The sequence below is a fragment of the Apteryx rowi genome, unplaced genomic scaffold, assembly GCF_003343035.1.
Source record: "Apteryx rowi isolate R43461 unplaced genomic scaffold, aptRow1 scaffold_68, whole genome shotgun sequence".
Classification (NCBI taxonomy): domain Eukaryota; kingdom Metazoa; phylum Chordata; class Aves; order Apterygiformes; family Apterygidae; genus Apteryx; species Apteryx rowi.
The window spans coordinates 1,284,868-1,296,919 of NW_020450960.1; the positions used below are offsets into that span (position 1 = coordinate 1,284,868).

The following is a 12,052-nucleotide window of genomic DNA, read 5'->3' on the forward strand; positions in this document are numbered from 1 at the left end:
GCCGCCCGGGCAGCGGTCCCCGCCGCGGCGTCTTCGCGCCGTAACGACCCTCGTCCTCGGGGCTTTCCAGCAGCCCTGTCGTTTCGTACAGCCCCGCGCTTATTTCCACGCGTAGGCTCCCTCTGGGCGCGCGGGTCAGGGGCAGGTAGCGCTCCTACCTGCGCCTCGCCGCCGACGCCTGTCCCGGGAGCGCTGCAAGAGGAGGCCGATGCCAGCGGGATGCAGGATACATCGCTCCGTACAGTGAGATGCGCTGTCACTGCAGAAGAGAAAAATCTGCCTTCCAGCAGCCCGGGGGAAAGCGAAAATGTCATGTTTCATGGCTCTAGGGGAATCGTGCCGTGTTTTCGTGGCCCTGTTTCCACTGCTCTGTTGCCCGTGTTTTCATGGCTTTGATTCAGGCCATCTTTGCTCCTGGTTAACCTGAAGCAAAGCCAAGGAAAGTGGGCATTAAATAGCAAATTGGAGATGATCTCCAAAAACGCAAAGATGGATATTTAGAGTAACTACTAATGATAGTTACTTTACAATAGGAAGTTAAGTTCTGTTTACTTTGTTTATTTCTCTGTCAGAAGGTGCATTTGCACCATTACTTAGGACCGGTTCTTACAGGGTTTTGCTGAAATACAATCTGTTTCTGTGCTGCTGCAGCAAGATATGTTGTTYATTAATAAACTGTGAGTATGTGGTCACTTTTTGGTGATAACAATTCTCTCATGAGATAGAGGAACAAACACGAATATACTTACTGTACTGTTATTGGAAGGATACCTCAAAGGTAATGGAACTTCATAGTGTGTGTTGTCTAAGGTCTTGGCCAAGTAATCCCTTACCATAGTTTAACACCTGAATCACAGTAGCTGATGATGTGCTTTTCCTGATGTAAATCTGAAGTAAAACCTTTTGAGTTAAACACCTTTCATGAAGTGTCTTCTGTAATGACTGCTTGAAGCTACTAATGTTACTTTTATTCACCTCTTCAAGAAAATCATCGTTGTGCCATATAAACTAAAGATTGGTAAACTTACTCAGAAAGTTTGAACAGATGCCTGTAGCTGAAAAAAAACAGTAAATTGTGAAGTTGGTACCAATACAATAGAAACTAAAGTAAAATTCAGTATTTCTGTACTTGTTTCAGAGGTTGATGCTTCAGGAATGTACTTTTGGAACTGAAGTAACTCAAAACTTGATTTCAGTCCAGGTCCTGATCTGTTTCAGGAAGACTAGTTTTTCTTCTTTGCAGTCAGGAGTGGTTTCTTTTTCTTTTCTTCTGTTTTGTTTTCTTCTGTTTTCTTCTGTTTTGTTTTGTTTTGTGGCCTGTAAGGAAAAAACATGCACAATTAAGAAAGCTTTCAAGTAAAATAAAGACGGCTCCTGAGACCCTTCTCCAGCTTCAGTAAAAATCGCTGTCTAGCATTTTGTCAAAATCATCCTAAAAGTAGATCCCTTTTATTCATATGCATGCACAAAAAATCCAGCATTAAAGCTAGGCAGCTCTCTGTTTAGCACTTTTAAATTAAAACAGCTTTGCATTTAAAAACTCYTTTTGCTTCCTGTAGTGTTATGGGGAATGCAGTTCAGAAAGCTTTAATATTCTGTAATAAAAATCAGCTCAATATTAGCTCAGTATTGAAGAGGTTGTTACATTTTTTTCTTGTTATCTATCCAATATGATGAAAAGAGCTAAACAATAGTAAGGGTTTTATTACAGCAGTGCAATTTTTAATTGTTCATGTTACGTCTTAAGAAAATGATCTGACAGTTTACTCATTGTGCTGCTATTCATATAATTCTAAATTGATAGCTTAAATTAAATTATCTATATATTCTGGAATATCTCTGCAGGAGAATTAGATCTGTACTAGTTTATCCATACATGTGTTTTGTTGTTCAAAAATTTGGCTGTTATTTTTACCAAGATGTACTTTCATCTACATTGAGGTGTCAATTCTTAAAACTGTTCACTCAAGTATTGTTCACTTACAAATGAACGGTAAATGTGATTGTGCAGAAAACTTTCCAAGCTAGATGCAGAACATACTAAACATCTATCGGGGGTAACATATTAGCTCTACTGAAGCAACAAGATTTTTTTCCAAGGGGAGGGCAGGGTTTCATCTTTTGTGTTTTCATTGAAAGATGTCAAATAACAGAACAGTTCTTTCTYGTTAAGCACTGAATACTGATAAGAAAAACAATGCCCGTTACTTTGATTTTTTTTTTTAGTTTATTTCTTTTATTCTTCTTGTAACTATTATTCTTACTTCTTGAACCAATGTTTTTGTTTTATATGCTTCGTGTAGATGAATGGACAGATGTGGACAGGAAACGAGGTACTGTAATCTTTTAGCTGCATGCAGTAGACATGCCAATACACGCACACACATGAGGCTCATTGTACATGAACTTTTTCTGCAGCCTTCTAATGACAGTGTCAAAGATAGCTAATATTCTTCACCTGTTTGTTCTTTAAAATGCACTTTAGTAGTTTTTGATCTTTAGAAAAATAGAAAATATCTCTAAATCATGTGGTTTCTAGAATAACCTCTTTGTTAATTTAATCAAGGCAATACATGTAAATAGGTTATAACTCACTATCAGAGTGGTCTTTCTAGCCAAAATGGTATTAACATTTTGCTAGCATCAAGTGAATGCAAGCATATAATTGTGTAAGGAGCACTGTGAATGTTGTTTTCTTGCTTAAATGCCGGAATATCAGGTATGCTGCATTTCTCTAAGGGTATTTCTGATTGAGTGTTTAGGGTTTTGACAGGTGAACTCCAGGGAAGTTTTAAGACATTGCTGTCTGAGCTGCTTACCCATCTCTCTGCCAGTGGTCACCACCCTTGCAGCAGAGTGATCACAAGTGGGCAGATGCCCACACTTCAGCTGCGCTCATCTGCATGGCATCTTGCCTTAAATTATTGTTGTAGATGGGTTCGAGCTAAGACATCAGATTTTTCAGTGGAGARGCTAAGGTGTGAGTATGCATTTCTTTCTAGTCTCTACTATGAAATGGTAACCTCTAACAAAGAGGTGTGATAAGTGGCTGTATGAGGGAATAAATATCTTAAACTACCACAGGATTTTTGCTAGGTGAACATGAGTAGAACTTAGTGTCTCTTTGAGCAGCTCKCTTTTAAGTGAGATCGGGCTTATGATTAATATTTTTCAAAACAAGAGTCTTTTGTAGGTTTTGAATRTTTACTGAAGGTAAATAGTGATATCCTGGAGTTTACCTTGCCCTTTTTCTGTTATTATTTGTTCTTTCCAAGAATACATTCTTCCACCATTTAATATCTCAGAAGTTTAAAAGATTCCATAGCCTTCTATTTTAGCACATTCAGAATGATGATAAGCCACTTGGCCACATTCAGATGGTAAAGACACAGTACCGATCTCATGTTGATTAGTCAGCTTCTCTTGTGAGAGAAAAAAGTGCATGTCTTTGAATACTGCTCCTAAAAGCCATGATCTCAAAAAGCTACTATAAAGTAACCACATGATTCTGTTGCTGATAAAACCATGATGGTTAGGCTTTKCCTGCCTTTGACTTTATGAATTTTTTTATATTAAAAATAAATGTTTAACATAACAACTAAATAAAGTAAATACATGGTGAAAGCATGAAAATTATAATGAGAGACTCTGAAACCTGAAGCAGTAATTAGTTATTTTAATTCCGAGAGTGCAGAATGAATGTGTACATATTTATTTTTTGCGGATGGGGTCAATTGCAATTATGGCTGTCAGCAATTAGGAATAAACTTGGGCTTTTATTTCTCATAGAAACCCATTGCAAGTAGAATGTGTAACTGTTTCAGACTTCTAACGTTCCCTTTGCTGCCTTGAATGTAATCTGAGAAGCATGAGCATAACCCAGGCATAAAGACTCCAGACCCATGCCACGCATATGAGCCACGTTGTGTTACAGTGCGTTAGAAGTTGAAATGTGTATGTCATCAGTGACATGACACATGTAGGCAAAAACCACCGTAAGTCCTTAGCTTCTCTTTTGTCCATCGCATTGTATGTACTTGGATCCCTCTCTTCATCCCAGTTGATAAAATCCCTCCCTGCTGAATTGCTTTTATGCTATGTTGCTTGGCGTGCCATTATCCCTGAGCTAACACTCCTTTCTTTGTTTTTTTCCGTTGTTAGAATGGTGTCAGTATTTCCTTAGGGATTACCTATGCTCTTAAGATCTGTTTACTGTGTCATCGTCAGACAACTGAAGAATATTCTTCTTGATAGCAGTATAAGGCAAAATTTCATATTTTTGTCATAATTGATTACGTTAAAAAAGAAACATGTACTAATATGTTGCATTTGATTTTCTCCACTCCTGTTTGCATGCTGTCTGCTATACTGATGTTCAATATACTGCAACAAAGTGAGGATTTGTGCCTCAGACTGGAAACAAGTAGAGATTGTTTTATGGACGGTGTTTTTGAAAAGAGGCAAGGAAGAGGAGGGATTTTTTTCCCCATTTGTAATTAGCTGTAATTGTATCCATACTGCTCAGAAACCGAGCTGAGGTGAGACCTTGTTGAATAGTTTAGTGTACTTACAAGAGGAAATAATGAGCCATGTTATGTTACAATGCACTAGAAGTTGAAACGTGTGTGTCACCAGTGACATGACGCATGTAGGAGAGAACCTGTAAACATCAGCTTTAAGCAAGGAGAGGGAGAAGTGCCTCAGAAGGTCGTTGCCCTGTGGAGAACCGAACTGTCAGTATCCGGGTTCCCGGTGTCTAGAACACAGCTAGCAATATCCCCTGGGGAGTTAATCAGCTAAGAGAAGATGAAGTGCCTGCTACATTAACTTTCTTTTGGCTGTTCATGTAGCTTCAGTATTACAATTGTGAAAAGCCAGGTATCTAAAACCATCAGTAAATAATTATAACAGTATTTCACATGGCTAATCATTACCACTAAGCATATGTTCACTTTGTTTTTATTACTGCCCTGAGATTTTTGTAAACCTTAAAAATTAGCTAGCATTATGAACTTCAGTAACAGTCATCTGCTTAGGGAGATTCATCCTTGTACAATGATCTGTTAACTGCATTGTAAATTCCTACTCAATATTTCTTCAGTAGAGAAATGTTTATTTATGATAACTCTGTAGAATGTATCAGGTATTCGATAGAGAAAATATCAAATCCAGCACAAAATCTAGAAAGCTACATCTGCTTGAATCACTGCAAAATGTTTTCTATCTTATTTTTGTTAAAGCTTGGTAACTAGAGCATAGCCCTCATATTCAGTACTGCTGATCTTTACATATTCTTGAATAAGTCACATAACAATTTGTGTCTAAATTTACATATACAAAATCAAGGATTATTAAGGAAGTTTATGTAGAGTTGTAAGCCTTTGAACTGCTCTAGCATCCTCAGATGTTACTGTGTAAGAGCCCTGGATTGCCTTCCACAGATCCCAGTGAGAGAAGTGCTTCCTTAAATACTCGTCAGTCTTAATCTGTTTAACACAAATACTTCAAGGAGCCTTAAATAATTCTAGAGGCTTCTGTTTAGAAGGAAAAAATAGACCAATAGTGTCAGTGATTGAAAAGAGAAGAGGGAGAGTCAGATAGCTACAGTTTGTAAAATTCTAGAGGTGATGCAAAACAGTCTTGGGAAGCAGAACTTAAGCTCTTAGAGATGCATACTGGAGTAGCCTACAAACAAAACTCCGTAAAAAGGGGAAAGTGCTAGCCATTGCTGTAAAAACAAGGCAACAAAAACAGTCTTATTCCCATTGGAAAACAGGGTTTGTTGTCTACATCCCAAATAACAGTCCTGCCTCTGGGGACAGCCAGCAGAGATCGTGCTGCTGGCTTAGACCAACGTTGGACTGGCTGAAAAATGTTGAAATTAGTGATGTTTTTCCTTCTTTTCTTCTTTTGTGTGTGGTTTGCACAGGTAAGGCTTCATGTGAATCCTCACAGTTGTCATTGTCCCAAGTTTTCAGTGTGAAATGAAATAGATGATTGCTCTATTTCTGAAAAAAAAAACAAGAAAAAAACAGATTCTTTGTCTTTACAGTTATGAATGACATCATCACAACTATGTTCAATAAAAAATTTATGGARGAGCTGTTTAAACCACAGGAACTCTATTCCAAGAAAGCTCTGAGAACAGTGTACGACCGGCTAGCTCATGCTTCAATCATGAGACTGAATCAGGCAAGCATGGATAAGGTAAAAAGACTATCTTTCTAGTCCTGACTATAATATCCTATACTATGCTTTCTTAAATGCTGCTGTTCCCAAGTTCTTGATTGTGATAATTAGTACATGGCTTTACATCACTGTAATTTTTGAGGTATTTTATAACATCTTTTTCCATTTGTTTTCTTTGTAAAGATGGTTCTAAGCATAGGAAACTACAGGGAAGTCCTTGATACCAGATATTTTGGTACCTCAACTCAAAACTCTATAGTTCTGCTTTAATATCTAAATGTTTAATTTTAAGAGATTCAGTAAGCATTCTTTGAATTTATTGGAATTTTTGTATTAAAAAAACCTATATATATGTTTGTATATATAAACATATATATATTTCTGTATTGACACCCACAGTTTTGCAGTTGCAGATGTTTGAATTTGTGCCTGCAAACAGTATATCTGGCTGTCCATTTTCAAAAATCTGTAGGAACTTAATTACCTGTGAGACCTTTACCACTGTGTCACATGTTTCTGAAACTGGCAGTAGTTTTAATGGCTCCTGGAGAGACCAACAGAAGGGCAGACAATGTGATTGCATAGGTCTAGTTTTCTTAGGAAACCAAGCTAAAATGATTCTTCTTACCGTGTCCAGGTGCTAGCATAAGTGTCTAAGTCCTTTTCTCTGTCAGTATGAAATTAATCTAAGTGACATTGCCATCTGTGTTGCAGTGTAACCAAAATTTCACCTGTGTTACTTTGCAGCTGTATGACCTTATGACTATGGCCTTCAAATACCAAGTTCTGCTGTGTCCTCGGCCCAAGGAYGTACTGCTAGTGACTTTCAATCATCTGGACGCTATCAAAGATTTCATACGAGATGCCCCTAGCATTCTTAACCAGGTGGATGAAACATTCCGGCTGCTGATTGAAGTAAGAATTCTTAGTTAAACTGTGGAACCCACTAGTATTCAGGATTTTTTCAGGCTAGCTCTGGAGGCTAAATATCACGTCAGTAGGTGCCATATCAAGTGTGGAATTTGTCTCAACCTCAGAGAACCATCCAGATAATCTTCCTCTGTTTTGAAGCTCAGGGAAACAAATGGGCCTCCTAGTTAATAGCATTTTCTAATGTAACTGCTGTAATTCTTTGGACAAAGAATGTGAGTATCTCAGTGAAAGGGAACTGGTTGCATAAACTGTTAAAGTGCTGAGAAGGCATGAAATGCGTCCCAAGTGCTTCTGGAGATAGAGATGTCTACAATTCAATTGTTATTTTCCTACTGGTCCATTTTAAATCAATACATTGCATATTTAACCTGACCAAAGTTTCCACTGACTTGAGCAGAAATTAAATTGGGCTCTTAGTCACTGGTAATAACTACTGATAATGACCAGCAGTGCCCCTAAACATTATTTCTTCTTCTCCTGACATACACATACCATTTTTGGCCAGCAGTACTCTGATGTACTTGTTTCTACCTTTAACTGGATTGGACACAGTACACTTGCAAAACCTTACATTAGGGTTTTTCTCTTTTAGACGTACGGCTCGCTCTCTGCTGGTGAATTTCAACTGATCAGGCAAACGCTCCTCATTTTTTTTCAGGACATGCACATAAGGGTAAGAGCCCAATATAACTAGCCGGTAAGAACACAAGGGAGTTTGATTCTGTGGCTAGAATATGAAGGTATCTTGTTATATTTACATTATAAGTTTGGTTCTGTTACCTATGCTTTTCAGTCATCTTCATGTGCTTGTGATATTCATCTTCAAAATTTCACAAATTGAGCATATCTGCTACAATGGTACCCAATAATTCTAAAAAGTCATGAAAAAATTACCCCTAATCACCTGTTTTCTGAAGGTGACTATTTAGACTGATTTCTGATTCAGTCTTTCATTAGYTTGTGTTTACGAATTTGAAAGAATATCTACTGGTATGGATTCACTTGTTGATAAGCATTTTTTTTTTTTTTTAATAGAAGCTTGAAATGAAGCTGAGAACCTGAGGCTTGAAGTCAGGGAGTTGGACATTCTCTAAATGAATGGATCATATTCAAATGCATAAACACTACACTTTTTTTTTTAATGTTAGATCATTATGCCCATCCTCTGGACCACAATTATGTGTTAGTAGCTCTGGCCTGTGTTGTAGTCTKTATATACATCAAAATCTCTAGGAAACCAATCCCTGTCTCGGCAGGAAAGCTGCAAGGTCGGACTTCAGAGAACTCTGATCAGAAGATATTTAACTGATGTTCTTGTGGGTGGAATATTCTTTTGCAGGTCTCCATCTTTCTGAAGGAGAAAGTACAAAACTCCAATGGCCGCTTTGTGCTGCCAATATCAGGCCCTGTTCCATGTGGTACAGAAATTCCAGGACTCATCAGGTAAATTTTGAACCATTGTTTATAATGTTTGTAGTGCCTTGCATGCATGGCTGCTCACACAGGAACAGTCAGTCCCAGATGTCTAATATGACTTAGACTCAGGCTTAGACTGTCACTCACGGTGCATGGATATCTGAATCTCTAATAAACATTATTTATAGGGCAGGATCTGGGACTAAGTCACCCAGCAATGAAACATTAAGCATGTTTTTGTCATCTGCTATTCCAGAAACATAGCTGTTATTTATCCTTGAAAATAGGCTCCCATCAATTTACAGAACAGAGTTTTTTCCCCTTTCTTGTACAACAAGCAAAGCAAGTCAGTACTGAAATTTACTACTAAATATGTTTCAATAATGACTTGTTTTTAAGGATGTTTAATCACAATGGAGATGAAGTTAAAAGAACTGAATTCACTACTGATGGAAATTATGTTATTCCACAAAGGGAAGGATCTTTTGATCTTTATGGAGACAGAGTCCTTAAACTTGGCACAAATATGTAAGTCATTTTTGTCCTACATAGAAATGTGAAAGTAAATGGTGATGATCATATGCTTGTCCAGAAGGACGGCATCAGCCTTGTTTAGTTGTTTTTGCCTCTTTCACTATTATCAGCTTGACTCCTTCACAGAGAGATCTCCTGAAACAAAACATACCTAGCAATAGATGTGTATAAATAAATAAAGAGCCAAAGTTTAATTCATGTCTGCAGTACAGCTGAGTAAAGAGTGTTCTCATCTGGTACTGCATATTCTCTGAAATATGATTTCATTTTAATTGCATTCAGGAATGCTTTATTTTTTTTTTCCTGTGTTTGTATGACGTAATTTTTCCATTCACAGAGCAAGAGAGAACAGTGTTCTTTCTTATAGTTTTGTCACTTCCACRTTTTAATGCATCAATACTCCATAAAACTGAATTGGAATTCCTCATTTTAGTTATTTATTTGTCTTCAGAAAAATATTGCTAAACCATATTCAGATCCTGTGCTGCTCCATTCTATTCTGGTATCACATACAGGTAATGGGGTGCTCTTCCTTGTATGTTTTCCTCATTAGGTACAGTGTTACYCGGCCAGTAGAGACACACATGGCAGGATCATCCAAAAGCTTGGCATCCCGTGCAAAGGTCAGTGTTCTTCTGTTCCTTTCACTCGTTAAATTCTGGACTTCAGCTGTAGTTCCTGTCAGTGTATCCCACAGGCTGTTCACACAGGGATGGGAGTACTTCCTTCGATTAGTTTCACCACATCCATCAGATTTTACATTCTGCTTACCCTGTCTCTTAATGGATGGGGACTAAATGAAACACCTACATCCATCTTCTCCAAAACATTTACTATATAGTTGTACTATCTTCCCCTTTATTCATCTCCTTTCTCAAGTAAACAATAACAATCTTTTTAGTCTACCCTTATGGAATAACTTCAGAAAAACATGTTTTGTTGTCCTTCCTGAGCCTCATCCAATTCTCCAAGATTCCTTTTGAGCTGGGAGAGAGGCACATTTTTCCTAAAGAAGCTTACGTAGAGGCTTATGTAATGGCAAGCTGAAATCTTGTTTCCTATTTTAATCTCTTCAGAAAACAGGAAACTGCTTTTACAGATTTCTCAGCTGTTTAATTTAGCTGGAAAATTATTTTGTCCGTGGTCTATAAATTCAACCAACTATTTTAAATGTGTAACTGATAATTATGACTTACTTGCACTATCTCTACCATTAAAAATACAGGAATGTATTTACATCACTTTGAAAAATATTTATGTAATATGAGAAATGAGCAAAACTATTGCAGTCCTCATTTTCTTGTTAATCTGGCCAATTGACCCATTACTGTTTTCTACAGGAGAATACAGCCCCTAATCCTCTTGCTAAAGAAGAAATGAACTTTTTGGCCAGGCTAATAGGAGGCCTGGAGATCAAGAAACCTGGTGGCAGTGAGACAGGATTTCGACTAAATTTGTTCACAACAGACGAGGAGGAAGAGTATGCTCGAGTTGTGCTTACTTGGGGTTTGTKATTTAGTGCCATATGGACAGTCCTGGAGACTGAAGCTGACCCTTAACACCTTAGGGACAGAATAAGCAGTCTTTGTAGTATCTCCTTATCCTGGTCCGAATAGAGTCACTGCAGGAGCACAGAGAGGAGCAGTTTTCCTAGCGTGGGGACTTTATTGGGACTACCAGCAAAGGAGACCCATTTGCGTTACTGGTGTTTCACTTGTGGTGCAAGCTCTTGTCCTTGGGACTGCCTGTCCCTTCAAGTGGGACTGGCAAATCACCAGTCTGTGACCATCTGTGCTTAGGTCCTGTCACACAGAACCAAAACAACCTACATCCCTTCAGCCCCTTTAGCTCTCCCATCCCCCAGATACATACTTATCTCCTGAAATATATATATGTATCTTAACAATTGATCAGAGGCGATAAGCCTAACAGGCTTGAATAGCTGAGCCTCCTCCTAGCAGGGAGCAAAAGGGTAATGAGACGTTTCATTATTTGATTTCTGCAGAATTTGTTTATCTACTTTCATTCACAACTAAAGAGATACTCCCACTGTTCTACAGCTAGCATAAGAAGTCCAAGACAGGGATAAGACTGCAAACTGGGATTAATACATTAATTTGCCTAGTAAAAATAGCCAAGTTGTCTAAACTTCATGTCCACAGGAGCCTCATGAATCTGATTCTGTTTTCATCGTTTACTTGTATGTCATTATGAGATTAAGCACTCTTTTTCATATTTTCAATCAAGGCACGCAGCATTGACTAGACCAGAGGAGTTATCTTACAAAGTTATCAACATAGAAGCCACTCAGGTATGTAGAGTGTATTTCAGATCTTTGATTCTATTCATTCTTTCCTTGCTAAGAACTGAGTTTTACCTGTAGTAGTGACTTTAAAATATATAAATGTATTGTTTTCAAATTCAGTTAAGCTTATAATAAGTACAGGAAATACAGTCCGCTAAGTCTGTGGATTTAGTAGTTACTCAATAATAGAATGTGAAATATTTGAATGTTTCAAATATTTGAAACTTTCTTCCTTATTAGAATAAGTTTTAAGACCATCTGGGCTAGAGAACACGTACTGGATCATTGCCCCGTTTGTTGTTACAGCCTAATGCCTGTAAACACTTAAAACGCCTCCTTAATTTTAACAGGCAGTTGGGCCTCTCTGAATAAGGTTCCAATGCCGCGGTAGTTTTACAGGGAGGAACCCCAGCCGGTGGCAGGAGCACAGGCTGGAGCGCCGTCAGCCCGGGAGAAGGCAGCAGCCCCGCGCTCGTTTGCGGCGTGCGGGGGCCGCGGGCTGAGTCTGTCTCTCCGCGCAGGAGCCGGGGCGCCAGGAGGAGCTGGCCCGCATCCTGGGCGAGCTGGACGTGGCGGAGCAGCGCCCGGCCCGCACGGCCAAAGGCGAGGACCTGCTGGCGCTCATGGACGGGCTCTGACCGCGCGCCGCACCATTAAACGCCCTGTTCCCAGCCT

General features: G+C 38.7%; 1 protein-coding gene across 1 annotated transcript; it reads left to right on the plus strand.

Moving 5' to 3' along the window:
* The first annotated feature begins 3,582 nt into the window (after positions 1 to 3,582).
* OSCP1 (organic solute carrier partner 1) lies at positions 3,583 to 12,046 on the plus strand. Its single transcript, XM_026085925.1, has 10 exons — positions 3,583 to 3,995; positions 6,053 to 6,207; positions 6,937 to 7,104; positions 7,715 to 7,795; positions 8,462 to 8,565; positions 8,938 to 9,066; positions 9,626 to 9,695; positions 10,413 to 10,552; positions 11,320 to 11,383; positions 11,899 to 12,046. Exons 1-10 carry the CDS (start codon positions 3,971 to 3,973, stop codon positions 12,013 to 12,015), a joined length of 1,053 nt encoding a protein of 350 aa, XP_025941710.1. The 5' UTR covers positions 3,583 to 3,970; the 3' UTR covers positions 12,016 to 12,046.
* Positions 12,047 to 12,052: the final 6 nt, after the last annotated feature.